This window comes from Coprinopsis cinerea (assembly GCF_000182895.1).
Source record: "Coprinopsis cinerea okayama7#130 chromosome 3 map unlocalized cont3.3, whole genome shotgun sequence".
Lineage (NCBI taxonomy): Eukaryota > Fungi > Basidiomycota > Agaricomycetes > Agaricales > Psathyrellaceae > Coprinopsis > Coprinopsis cinerea.
The window spans coordinates 713,688-727,091 of record NW_003307542.1 but is presented as its reverse complement, the minus strand read 5'-3'; the positions used below and the strand labels follow the sequence as shown (position 1 = coordinate 727,091).

Here is a 13,404-nt window from a genome sequence, read left to right as displayed (position 1 = left end):
CCAACCTCGACCAAGGCCGATGAAGATCGGACCAAATGACTTGAAGACCGAACGAATGATGAAAGAATACGAAGAAGTTAACGTGCAGTAAAGAAGTTTCTTGAATTTTCTTGTTTTTTTTTTCCCTACCATGTCTTTCCCTACCCGGATCCCAGTCTGTCTGTCTCTATTCCGCTATGCATTTGTTGTCGATGTCTATGTGTATTTCTTGTTTTCGTTTTCGTTTCGTCGCTTTCGTTCTCGCTTTCGATGATTTGTGTTATTCCCTACCTTATCACCATCGTACATCCTACGATATCCCTACCATGCACTGTTCGTTCTCCTGTCGACCCTCGACCCTCCTGATTAGCCTTGTAACAACGAACATAATGATACTGTACCGACGACTGCAACACCTTGGAGCTCTTGGAGGCCAAGTCCCGCACCAGCCAATCAAAATTGAACAATACGTTTTTACTCCACTTTTATCCTGTTATCACCGTTCTCTCCACTTTTGACATACCAACAGCCAACCAACAACCGTACTTTGGTCCTTCTGGCACCACCCTTGACGTAGTTCTTTCCTAAATGAAGAGGGTCCATGGATCGTCCAGAGTCTAGACTCGATGGATACTTTGTGGTTTACCTGGTGCTGGTGGCTAATTTTGTGCTGCTGTCGTTGGATGGCGAGGTTCGAAGGCGTTGGTCAGTTGAGGGACGATGTTGGCTTGGTTGACTAGCTTTGACAAGTAGACAGGGGTTAATCCAATTCAATTGAGCGGCTTGGGTCAGCTATCTTTCATCAAGCTGTCCATGATATCGTATACAATTCTGTTGTATTCTATCCCAGTAGAAAGGCTACGGATACATACATGCATCTCTGGAAATCAGCGAAACGAGTGTATGGATTCCGGAAACAGAAGTTGCAGGAGAGTGTCGGAAGCCGGTATCTTGGGTCCGTTTAACCTTTCGCGGACGTCTTTCACATCTCCACTCCTCTACCTCTGCTTTCACAAGGGCCAACTTGAATTCCTGTTCGTTGTTTTTGGGGACCTTTCTGCTTAAAACCTTTTTTAGGTTTAGCAAACGAAAAAGGAGACAGTGTGCCGGCGCTCTGGGTTTACTTTGTGGTCAGAAGAGCTTTAAGGATCCCATTCAGGATTCGGTTGGGATTCAAGCTTCTGTCTTCTTGTCACGGAGTTGGGATCTTCTTTTGTGCTCCTTCGTTCTTCTTTTTTAACCGGTGCTAAGTACGGGCTCTCCCTTTCCCTTTTGGCGACGGTCCATCCGTGGTTTTTGCTCCATACTCTCCTCTCGACGTCGTCTCCACCTCCTCGAGTCATTTTCTCTCTCTCTCCATTCCTACGAGCGGGTTTTTGTAGCGCTGTTCTCTCGGCAAAAGCACTGCATATTGCAAAGCAAAGAATCTCAAGGTTCTCGACCCCCGCCGAAATACCAAGGCCAAACCCTTCCCGTCGACCTCTGACCTCATCGTTTTTTTGGAACCTTGTTCGGAAAAACCACACGGTTGTGTGACGCAACGAGCAATCCGAGTGTCACCCCAAATCTCGTTTCCCGTCGTTTCGCTTGCTCAGATCAATTATTTGGACACACAGGAACAGCCGAAACGATTGTCCCTTTGGATTCAGTCAAAAAGCCTTCGGTTCGTTGGTGACTGGGTCTCCTCCCCTCATCTCAGACTCCGCTATCCGACTGTCACCTTCTCTCAGCAAAAACGTCAAGGAGGCATTTAGCTCAATAGCCCAAGGAGCCCAAGACCAACTTTTTTCCCCCTTCTTCTAAAAAAGTTGTTTGTTCTGGGTTCTGTTTAGATTTCGGTAATCACGTACACGGGCCTGCCTTTTTTATTTGCTTTTCAGGCTTTACGAAAGTAACGGGATTACTTATCGAATTGGGTTGGCTTTATACCATCATCATCATCATTCCACAGTCTCCCTCGTTTCCCCCCTTCTTTCCCCCTTCGACCATTTCCTCCCCCCACCGCTCGAGCCTTGGCCTGATCATAGACTCTCTCTGACCCAAAAGTCGCTCGCCCGACCACGACGCTACGATCCCACGACTACTCTAGACGAATCACGACCATGACCTCTCTTCCGTCCTCATCATACCACGCCGGGCCATCCTCACCAACGAACTACAACGGCCACCGCTCCTCATCGTCCTCCGGCCACGGGCACGGGCACGGGAATGGCTCCTCCCCACCGGCCTTCAACCCGGGGCAATCGCCCAACTACTCCTTCACCCGCCCGCGCCAGCCCTCCCCGTACATGCGCTCGCTCCTCGTCTACCTCGACGCTGTGAATGCGCGTGATTTCGGCTCCATGGAAGCGGTCTTTGATGACGCCTTGGAGCACCGGATATTACCCAAATCTATGAACCGCCCTGTCTTGACTAAACGCCAGTATATCGACTATTGGAAGGGGGTTATGTCGATGTTTGCAAAGTTTGAGGTACGTGTTTTTGGCGGTGTTCTGTAGGGCTTGAGGTTGCTGACCGGTGACCGCTGGCTTTGAATGGGGGATTTTTGGTTTTCGCTTTGGGTTGGGGGGTTTGGCTGGGATAGACCGTGGTGCATGAGGTTATAGAGGCGGGTGAGAAGCTGACTGTTCACGTACGTCTCTATTCATTTCCTCTCACATAATACACTTTACTCACCTATTCTCCGTCTCCACTCTACCATCCCCACCACCTTATACGACAGGCCTCAACCCGCGGCCGCTCCTTCTCTGGCACGCCCTACACGAACGAGTACATCCTCCTCTTGCACTTCACGCAACCGCAATACGAAGGCGATCTGCCCAAAATCCGGTACCTCAAGGAGTTTGTGGATAGTACGGCCAGCTTGAACTTTTTTAAGGAGGAGAGTGAGAGGAGGAAGAGGAGGGAGGAGGAGAAGAGGAAGGTGTGGGGGGTGGGAGTGTCGAATGGGGTGTCGGTTGTTGTGAATTCGAATGGGGAGGCTGGTGGGAGTGGACATGGTAATGGGAATGGGAACGGGTACGCCAATGGAAATGGGCATGGTGGGTATAGGTCGAACGGGTATCCGAATGGCAATGGGTACTCCAATGCGCACTAGATTCGGGAGGAGGAGGACAGTTCCGCCTTTCTTGCTCGTCGTCCAACAACACCCCCCCCCCCACCAATTGTACACGCCGCCATCGATTATCGTTCACCCCCTCACCATTGTACTTTCTTGAAATACCCCGCCATCACTTTGCTTCCCGGAGCTGGGCTCGCCGCTTTCGCTTACCCCTTACACTTTCATCGCCGTCGCCGTCGTTGTCGTTGTTTGCTTTCTACGTGGGCTCGAGTCGAATGATTCGGGTCCACTGCGCCCACATCGTCGCTTTCTTTCGCCACTATGCGCTGCTCACTATTACTACTACACCACCTCTTTCAACTACTCTCCCCATTGTATCATTTACCGTCCCGACACCCAGTCCACACACACGCACACAGAGTGGCATGATACCATCCGTCCCCCCTTTGCCTGTTCGCCATCCTTGTATACCATCCCATTCCCCATTCGTATGACTTACTTATACACTACATAAATTGAACGGAATTAGCCAAGCGCTTTTGTAACTGTATCTACTTATAGACTTTTCTTTCGTTTTGGATTTTAATTTGAATCCTTTACCTGAGGTTTTGAGGACTTGTCGGCTCGATAGATAGAGTGTCCAAACTGTCCTCTCGGTGTCTGATAGCATGCCGCGATTCAAGCGCCCGTCTGAGCTTGTGTGCACTCCGCCCGTCACATCGGAAATGAATTGGTTACCTACACCTACCTACCCCAAGTGAATATTGGATATTGAATGGGCACCGCTCCCGATGGGCCGACGGTACACACATACTTAACTTTGGGTGATTCCGAAGAGGGTACCGCCGCCGGATTCGAGAGGCCCGAGTTACTATAGCTATTGAGTTACGGGTGTCCTGGCGGCAGGTGGTGAGATTAATGTAGCTACGTACATTCTATAGAGCTAATTTGTTTACGACATCCCGTCTTTTTTCTACGAGGAAAGGGCTCGGTGTGTGCTAATGAAGGAGTACATATGCACTCTTCTCCCGGATTCTGGAAGTCCATCGCTTCTTTAGTTCGACCTTGATATGACTCGCAACGGCGTCCAGCGCGCCTAAGTATGGGTATACTATGGGTATACCTAACACAGGGCATACGACTCGCCGACGCCGACGCCGACGCCCAAGTGAGCGCCCAAATCTCAAAGATAGGGGTGCATCATACTAAGTACCACCGTTTTGCTTCCGTTAAGCGTTAGACTAGGCCAGGTGCAATACATAGGAATTTACCGCGTTGTACACTCCGCTATCCGCCGCTGACTTTGAGAAGCGACGGACTATGTAGTACATATGTAGTAGAGATCTTTTTAGATCGTCCGAGTCGCAAAGGTCCAATGTGCGCGGCGCGGCGTGCAAAGGTTCTGAATTCTAAGCACTGAAGCGCTGAAAAGTTGGAAGTTAGAAGGCGGCATTGGAGTTGAGTAATATTAATGGTCATTCCTGTTCTGAGTGAGATGTCCTCCGCCCGCAACTAGTACCCGTGAATGTGTTCCTAATTTTACAAAGTGCGGACATACATAGGAAGGAGGGAGCCGCAGGAGGGCGATTTGCTTCCGCTTTTCAGGGGTGGAGTTATTGTCAACTATGTACTTTTGGTGTGACTGCGGCCTTGACTTTGGGTGCTGACATGGAAAGCAAGTTCTGTCCCAGTATTGTTCTGGGGAGCCGCATTTAACGGCAGTCAGTCCTACTCCTGGAGTGGGGCGTAGTCCTACTAAGTAGCAAAATACGTGTGGTGCCAGTGCTGCCTAGTAGTAATACATATGTATTCAGTCCGTCTACTAAGGGCGCCGGTGGAACATGTGGGTGATTCTCGAAAGACTCTAGCGCCATAATCCATTCAATACTAAGTACTAAGTATTTGAGATGACAGGGTGGGTGCGGGATATGCCGCCGGCCGGGCGTGCTATTACTAAGTACAAGAGAGGGAGGGGTGGCAGGGGGCAGGGGTGTCGTCTAAGTGGACGAACTTGGACGAAGGATTTTTGAGCAGTCCGAGTCGTGGCGATTTCTCGGAGTGTTTCAAAATCTCATTCAGTTATCCAGACCTACTTCTACTTACATACTGCTACTTACTGGTAGGTAAGTGGATACATCAGATCGTCCCTCCCCTCTCTTTAGAAGGAGGCCCTACATCATCATGGTTTCAATTGGTCCCTGCATTGAGTGTCGACAAGAATCATGAGGAGAATTATGTACGCACCGTTCACGTCATTAGAGCGTCAGCCTTCCTTCAGTACATACTTGAGCTCTCGAGACCGTAAGAAGCTGTATAATAGCCGTTGTATGTTCCTTGATTTCAAGTTTTGCTGTGGCACTTGATACCCTTTTATTACCGGCTGAAATTGAGGGCTTCCTTGCTGAGTTGGTGCGTTTTCTGCATCCATATTGAGGTGAAGTTTTCTGGATTGAAGTGACATTTTCCATGTCGAGTCAGTCTTTTCCTAGTTGAGATACCTGGGTTAGGTCGCCCAGAGCTTCAAGTTGGGATGGAATGGGAGCACACGGCTGCGACTGCGTGCATCTCGATTGAATTGAATTCATTGATCATTTCAACTGGACTGGTATTCCCCGAATGACAAGGAAAACTGCGGGTGTTGGCTGCGATCGCGTTGACTCGATTCTCGAGATGTACTCAGGGTTGTGCCGGCGCTGATCAATACGACATGCCGGGTGGTACTCGCTGCAATACCAGAACCGACCAATCCAGTTTGCGTGTGAAGTAGCATGGCAAATGCGGATTTCAGGCTCTGGAGTGGTAGGTGGTAAGGGACGTAGACTGCAGTGTACACCTCGTCTGGTTGCAGCGATACAACATCGAAGACGCGGACTGACGTCGCAATCGCTGCTTCGACGCGGCTCACTCCATCGATATTTCCCAGTCTTTAGGAACGTCTTTACCAGTTCTGCACGGCTCCGACTCCCATTCTAGGTTGGCGATGATTCCTTGGACGTTTTCGACACGCACCACAGATTCGCGGTACCCGGGATCATGATTCAGGATTCATGATTCATGATACTCGGTGAGGCAAGTGGATAGATAAGACAGAAGGAATTTGAAAGTCTTGGAGCTGGGGGGGCTGTAGAGAACTCGGCCAACGTTTGCCTGACATGCGTTCGAACTCGTTCTTTCGTTGATGTGCCACAGATTCAATATTCAGATTTGGGTCCTGGTAGCGAGAACAGGAAGGTGCGGACCGGATATGGAAGTGGAGAGGAAAGGAAGAGAGGAGGAACTTCGGGCCATCTGCCGCTTGGATGGGATCAGTGCTTGATAAGATAATTGAAGGAAAGGAAAGTCCTATCAGGAGCCTTTGATATCTTATGAGGTTCGCGGGAGGGATCATCCTGTTGATTTGTTGAGGATCTAGGATATAGTGCATAATACATACATGGAATTCGTGAATCGTCATTGAGGGTAGATGTTGCGTGGTTGGTTGGTGGGTAAGAAGGTCGAGGGTGGGTGGACGCGCGAAGTTGAGTTGTTCTTCCCGGGTATGTCTTCCGTGGAGCCAGGGAGTAAGGCCTTCCGGCGAAAGTGGAAGACGAAGTGGAAGGGGAAGCATCAGAAATCTGGTATCACACCAGTGTCAACGCGATGTTGACGCAGGAGGCGAAGTGAAAGTCGGAGAAGGGGAAGGCGAGGAGCTTGACGGTTGTAAACGCGGAGGTGGGGGGTAATTGATAGGTAGAGGTCGGATCGGCATGCCGGTGCTAGGCGTAGGGGAAGGCGAAGGCGACGCTGAAGGGACCATTGTTATCGTCACACATTCCACCCTTTCATATGGTGAAATATTCCTGCTACTCCGACTCCTCTTTCCAAGTTCTTTTGGCCCCATCGTCACGCCGATGTTGTCTTTCACCCAGTCACGCTGTGCAGTGCATCTGAACGTTAGGACAGGGGTGGAGAAAGGGAGTTTAGGGGGTGGACGTACGACTACATGCCCGTTTGCAGCGTCTCGATAGGCGAGCTCGATGCCGCCAATGAAGAGACCCCAGAAGAAAATGAAGGAGATAGCGACGAGGTAGGCTTTGAAGAAGCGTCTTGCTGCTGCTCTAGCTGGGTGGACCGGTGCAGGCGGGGGCGGGGTATAATAGAACGCCGGTGGTGGTGAGAGTGGAGACCGCGGAGGACGGTGAGGTTCTTGGTGTGCCGACCACGAATGCGAGGGTATTGCGCCATAGTTCGAAGGCGGGGCGCCATACGGCGGTGGAGGAGGCGAGTAGACGTGTCTTTCCGTTGTTGGACTTGAATCGCTCTTTAGAGGCGACCGCTCGTTCTCTTGGCCATGTTCGTTGTCTAGAACGATCATCCTTTTTAGAATTAGGGGGTCCTAGTCCACAGAAAGCTGGGCTCCAACAAGAGAGCTGCGGCGACTGGGTAACGAACTGAGAAGAGGAAGAAGACCGGGAAGATGCTGTGAATCGAGTCACGAAATTATAATAGATTTAGACTGGGCTGCGCATCCGCAGCAACACGTCAACCATTCTGTCTCCCACAGCCGTATGCTCTTTCGTAGGTGACCGGGATCATGGGTTGAGGTACAACGAGGTCGAGGACGGATTTTAAGGATAGAAATACCGAAATAGCCGGCGGAGGTTGAGGGCAATGGTGTCCACGGTGATCAAGAGCTCGTGGCCGACGTCGTGGACGATGAGGTCGAGAACTAGTAGCGGATCAAAGGCGGGCCGTTGATCCATCGTGGGAACATGATTTTGCTCGCTGCTCGCCGAGTCCTCCAAGTCGAACGGCGACCTCGAGCAAAGCGTCCTCAGCGATACCCCAAAATGTTCTCCGACAGCTCAGACGACGAGGGCGAGCGAAATGTCCAACTCACAATCAACGAACACTACGCCAAAGCGTTCAACTACCGAAAAGAGCGCGAGGAGTTGGAAAAATGTGCGTTACCCACCCTGGGCATTGCGTTCCCTTTAATTCTGTTGTAGCTAATTACTGATTGGGAAGAATAATTCTTGCGTGAACAGTGAAAGAAAAGTATGGGTCTGATTTTGAAGAGGAGGACTTGGACGAGTCGACGGATTCGGAGAGTGCAGAGTCGGAGGATGAGGATGGCGAGGAGTTGACGCCAGCGGTTGATGCTGCTATCTTGAGGACTTTGGCCAGGATTAGGAAGAAGGATCCCGCAATTTATGATTCCAGTAAGAGTATATTTGGAGGTACGTGCTCGTTTTAGTCTACCTAGAGCGCGTTGAGCTGATTTTAGATGTATAGAGGAAGCGCAGAATGTTGAGCAGCTAAACCAAACTAAAAAGCCCAAGGACAAGGTGTGTCCCTACTGCCTTTTGTCAATATTTTAACTAACATTATTTCAGTCAAAACCTGTTACAGTCCGCCAAGTAGCTTTAGACGCCGTCCTCCATGGCTCTCGATCCCCCTCGCCCGAACCAAACCTCCCAACCCACGTCGAAGAGCAACGCGCACTCCGAGACGAAACCATCGCCGCCTTCCATTCCGCCGTCCCAGAAGACGACGATGTCGATGACCTCCTAATCCCTCGTGAAAAAACCAAAGACGAGATCGAAGCTGAGGAGGAAGAGTACAAGGCCTACCTCGCACGACAGGTCGGAGAGGATTTACAGGATTTGATTAGTCTCAGAGGGAACTCGGACGATGAGTCTACTGGGAAGGAGAAAGATCAGGGTGGGGACGACGAGAAGAAGGATGAGAAAGAGGGGAAGAAGAGTAAGAAGAAGAAAAAGTCGAAAGCGGAGAAGGATGAAGAGTTTCTTGTGAAGTAAGTTTGCCCTGCCTCTCGTTGCTACTAGCATTTCCGATTCTTATCCATCTTTTACAGCTACATCCTTAACCGCGGTTGGATCGACAAAGACGCAAAACGTGTGCCGACTTACAAAGAGGTCACGGAATCCCAGAAAAAGAAAAAGGGCAAAGCCAAGGAGCCCTCGCTCGAACCCTCCGCTGCCGGTGCCTCAGACGAAGGCAGCGGCAACGAAGAAGAAGATGAAGACGCCCTCCTCTCCGACGCCTCCTTCGAATCCCTCGCCTCCCATTTCGAATCATCCTACAACCACAGATTCGAAGAACCTGGTGCAGCCACTATCCAAACTTTCCCCCGTAACATCGCCTCCGTCGTCCGCCGTACCGACTCCACGCGAAAGGAAGCGCGCGAGCGTAGGAAGGCGAGGAAGGAGGAGGAGTTGGCGAAGAAGAAGGAGGAGGTGAGGCGCTTAAAGGCGCTTAGGATGAAGGAGATTAAGAGGAAGTTGGAGAAGATTGGGAAGGTTGGTGGGTTGCTCAAGGGGAAGAAGAGGAGCGGTGATGGGGAGGAGAGTGGAGATGAGATTCATGAGGCGCTTAAGGAGTTGGATTTGGAGGGTGAGTGGGATCCGACGAAGCATGATCAGCAGATGGAGGGGCTGTTTGCGAATGTGGAGGAGGGGGATGAGGGAGAGGATGAGGATGTTCAGTATGATGCGGATGGCAAGCCTATATGGAAGGATGACATTGATATTGGGGATATCCCTATGTCGGATGACGATGCTGTCCCTGTCGCCTCCTCATCGAAGAAGGACAAGAAGAAAAAGAAGAAGAAAAAGAAGGATGGGGAGGACGAGCAGGATGTGGGTGTGGACATTGACGAGATGGACGCTGATAAAGTGCCCGAGTATGATGATGATGAGGAATGGGACGGTACGGAGGAGATGAGGAAACGGAAGTGGAAGGAGTATATGAATGAGCTGTATGAGCTCGATTTTAATGACATGGTACGTTGCCTTCCACTCTCACCGCTAAGCTCCCGCTAATGCACGTTTGCTCAGGTCGGAGGCATGCCAACTCGCTTCAAATACGTCCCCGTCCCCGCACAAACCTACTCTCTCGACCCCGTGGAGATCCTCCTCGCCGACGACGCCGACCTCAACGAGTACATGTCCCTCAAAAAATACGCGCCCTACCGTAAAGACGGGAAAGTTGACCGCAGTCGATGGGATCCCAAACAACAAGAAAAGCTGCGCGAGTTTAGGAGGAAGATTAGGGAGAGGGAGAAGCAGTGGGGTATTGGTGGGAGTGGCGGTAGTGGTGGGTTTGGAGGAGACGGGGAGGATGGTGGGCCGCAGCCTAAGAAGAAGAGGAAGGGGAAGAAGGAGAGGATGAAGTTGAAGGCAGCGGCTGGGGAGGGTGGAGGTGAGGAGGTGAAGGGTGAAGAAGGCGCCAATGCTGCTGAGGTGAAGGAGGAGAAACCGGCTCCTGTGGAGGAGGGTAGTAAGAAGAAGAAGCGGAAGAGGGAGGAGAAGGAGAAGGAAGCTGAGGCGCAGAGTGGAGGCGAGGATAAGGATGGCGGTGAGACTCAAGATGGTGCACCTAAAAAGAAGAAACGAAGACGGCGCCATGGGAAGAAGGGTGGTGCAGAGGATGAGTTGTAGTGTACGCACAAGCCTCCTAGGCTCCCTGGAATATATCAGGGCTTTTTTATTGTCCATGAAGCGCTGAGCTATTTCCGTGTTGATAAGCGCTCTCGGTGCAATCCGAGCTGAACTTGAATTTTGTGACCATGGATCAAGGCCCCTGTCGTCCCCTTCCGTCACTCATCTTCATCCCTCGTCATCTTTTTTCCCGACTCTTTCCTCCGTGACTCGTCTTGTTTCTCGTCTTGTAACTCACAACTCGACGTCCAATTACCGGTGCTCACTTGCCCGGTCAACCAACTGCTCAAATGGCAAAGCTATGGCCTCGGAAGGAGGGTCTGAAGGATATCACTCGCCCACGACCGACGCCGCATGTCTACCTCCAGATATACGAACGGGATGAGCAGGATGCTATTGACGACTTGATCGCTCAGGTCCTCCCCGGAGCGCCTAAAGGCTCCTCGGACCACTATCTAAGGGGAGCAGAGACGTGTAGACATATCCTGTTGCTGAGGCGGATGAGGTTTCTGCGGATATACAAGGGATTCGTTGAGGTGCGTTCTCCGTTCCTTGCTGGTCTCTTAACAGCTGACACTTGGACGCAGGGCGACTTGGATCTCTCAGGTCGACATCCAGGTGTAACTATCTGTCTCTCTTCCTACCCTAAAGTTGAACGGGCCTTCTGACGACTGGTGTTCCCCCTGGACAGCGATGGGAGGAGTATATTGGGGAGTTTGAAGAGTTTATGAGGGATTTTAGTGCATTGGCTCCTGTGATACAGCCTGTGGAGACGATTCATACGACGTCTTCGGGGCAGGAGATCCCGATTGTGTCGTATGGGATCTTGCGTGAGGGGATGGATGCGTATCGGTCGTTTGCTATGCGGTGGGACATCGAGGAGGCCAATGCATTTTTGAACCTTTCGCAAATAAGTGAGTCTTCCTTTTGCTGTCTCTTGGGGTTTTTATTGAAGGGGGATTTGACTGACCATTGATGAAACCTTTTTGATAGTTCTCGTCTATAAACTTTGGGAGCGAAAGTTGGAACCCAAGTTCCAGAGGTTGAATTTTTTGGACCTGCCGGGCGACGTTCTTGATTTGATCTTGGAGGAGTGTGCACGGGAGGACTTGTTCTCGCTGTCGATGACTTGCAAGGCGATGGACTGGGTCAAGGTTCATTGTCTTCGGGTAAGAACGTTTCCTCGTTTCTTGCTGCATGCTAAACATGGGCCTCGTAGGAAATGACCTTCATCCTCGGAAAAGAAGATATGGAACCAATAGCGATCGATTTTGCTTCCCCCGCCATTCCTCAACTCCTACCGCACCTCATCAAGAGCCGGGACAAATGCGTAGAACGTATCCGAGATAAACGCAATTCACCACACGAGTGTCACCTCATCAGAAAACTCTGGATCGACTTGAGCTGGAATTCGCGGTTTATTTCTCCGGGGTTCTTGGTGGTGTCGCAGGGTTTCCACCCGATTGACGAAGCTGTTCAGAAGCCGATATTCGAACCTATCTATGAAGAGGTTCGTCGGCTACTGGAACCGACCGTCACTCCTCGACTTTCATCGCTATCCTTGACGCTAGTCCGGTTACACTTGAAGGATGTCCGGACGATATGCCAGATTGAAACGCTCCAGTCGATGTCGCTTTTCTATTGCAGCTTTACTAGCGAAGTCATCACGTCCCTGATGGAAGGGACGGAGACCTTTGTCTGCAACGTCAAGAACCTCCACCTCAAGTTCAACGACCACCTAGATCTTGGAGACACACTGTGGCATGCACTGTGCTTCTGCCCGGTCGTTCGGAATCTTTCCCTCCTCGACGGCGGATTCTCGATGTTCGAAGACCAAGTCAACTTCCCCGAGGAACCTCTATGGTCTAAATTCCAGTGCATACACACTCTAGAGCGGCTCTCCCTGACAGGCCTCCACATCCCGCACGGCCACCGCTTCATCCGCTGGGTCCTCACCCGCCGCGGTTCACCGAGCATCGACGCCAACGGGGACCCCAACCACCAACTCAACCTCACCCACTTCAAGATCAGCAACGCGCGCAACATCCCCGACCAAGTCATGTACTACTTTATCTGGCTCCTCCGCTCGGACAAGATCAAAGCCTTCACATTGGACGCTGTGGAAAGCGTTTCAGCTGGCCCGTATTTGATCGAGAGGTTGGCGGAGTATTATCCGAATGTGGAGAGTTTGAAGGTGACGATGAGGGCGAGTGATCGGCAGAGAGTGCTTAAGCCTGCTGTGTGGCCTGGGGAGCTTTGGGAGTATGCGGAGGTGTTTGAGGATTTTAGGGCGTTGAGGCATTTTGGGTGGAATCATGTTGTTCCGATGAGTGCGCCTACGCCTGCGCCTCTTTTGCATTTTGAACGATTGGCGGAGGATGGAGGTGAAGGGGAGGAGGATGGTCCTGAAGGCGGATCTGGGAAGGAGGCAAAGGGGAAGGAGTCCAAGTGGAGGTGCACCGAGGACGAATTGTTCTTTGACGATTACCACCTTACTGCGGCGGCGTTTGCTGCGTCCTGTCCGACCCTCAAGACCTTTGTTTCGAATGATCTCAGGACGTCACCGATATGTGAAGTCGTGCGGGATTGGAAGGGGCGGCCTGTGAGGATGGAGGGTGTCCCGATACGGTGTCTTCGGAGTCGGACTGGGAGGGAGGATTTGATGGAGGATGATCTGGATTATGATTGTCGGTTGCAGATGTGGCCGGACATTCTGGAGTAGAAGTAGGAGTGATAGGTATGTGGGTTTGCAGGAATCGGGGGATGGGTCGCGACAATCCCGCAAATGAATTTAAAGCGGGATAGGCCAACAATGATCATTCATTGCCTTGATTTCCACTCCTTTTCCCAATACATGGGCTGAGACAAGGAATAGAAAACCGTCTTTCTGCGTTGCAGTAGTCAGTGAAGAATATCGTGCAT

At 51.2% G+C, this 13,404-nt stretch overlaps 4 protein-coding genes across 4 annotated transcripts; 3 read left to right on the top strand and 1 right to left on the bottom strand.

Moving 5' to 3' along the window:
- Positions 1–2,081: 2,081 nt before the first annotated feature.
- On the top strand, positions 2,082–3,076 carry CC1G_04653 (hypothetical protein; the record flags this gene model as incomplete). Its single annotated transcript, XM_001829912.1, has 2 exons — positions 2,082–2,450; positions 2,702–3,076. The coding sequence occupies 2 exons, from the start codon at positions 2,082–2,084 to the stop codon at positions 3,074–3,076; spliced, it is 744 nt and encodes a 247-aa protein (XP_001829964.1).
- A 3,139-nt stretch (positions 3,077–6,215) lies between these two features.
- CC1G_04652 (hypothetical protein) lies at positions 6,216–7,410 on the bottom strand. Its single transcript, XM_001829911.2, has 3 exons — positions 7,017–7,410; positions 6,474–6,953; positions 6,216–6,402 (listed from the first exon to the last, which is right to left on the bottom strand). Exons 1-2 carry the CDS (start codon positions 7,392–7,394, stop codon positions 6,672–6,674), a joined length of 660 nt encoding a protein of 219 aa, XP_001829963.2. The 5' UTR covers positions 7,395–7,410; the 3' UTR covers positions 6,216–6,402; positions 6,474–6,671.
- Positions 7,411–7,869: 459 nt separating this feature from the next.
- CC1G_04651 (hypothetical protein) lies at positions 7,870–10,482 on the top strand (the record flags this gene model as incomplete). The annotated part of the gene is made up of 6 exons (XM_001829910.1): positions 7,870–7,981; positions 8,068–8,259; positions 8,315–8,367; positions 8,416–8,837; positions 8,898–9,825; positions 9,880–10,482. The coding sequence occupies 6 exons, from the start codon at positions 7,870–7,872 to the stop codon at positions 10,480–10,482; spliced, it is 2,310 nt and encodes a 769-aa protein (XP_001829962.1).
- Positions 10,483–10,664: 182 nt separating this feature from the next.
- CC1G_14118 (hypothetical protein) lies at positions 10,665–13,204 on the top strand (the record flags this gene model as incomplete). Its single annotated transcript, XM_002911539.1, has 5 exons — positions 10,665–11,018; positions 11,070–11,102; positions 11,174–11,396; positions 11,476–11,651; positions 11,702–13,204. The coding sequence occupies exons 1-5, from the start codon at positions 10,773–10,775 to the stop codon at positions 13,202–13,204; spliced, it is 2,181 nt and encodes a 726-aa protein (XP_002911585.1). The 5' UTR covers positions 10,665–10,772.
- Between the last annotated feature and the right edge of the window lie 200 nt (positions 13,205–13,404).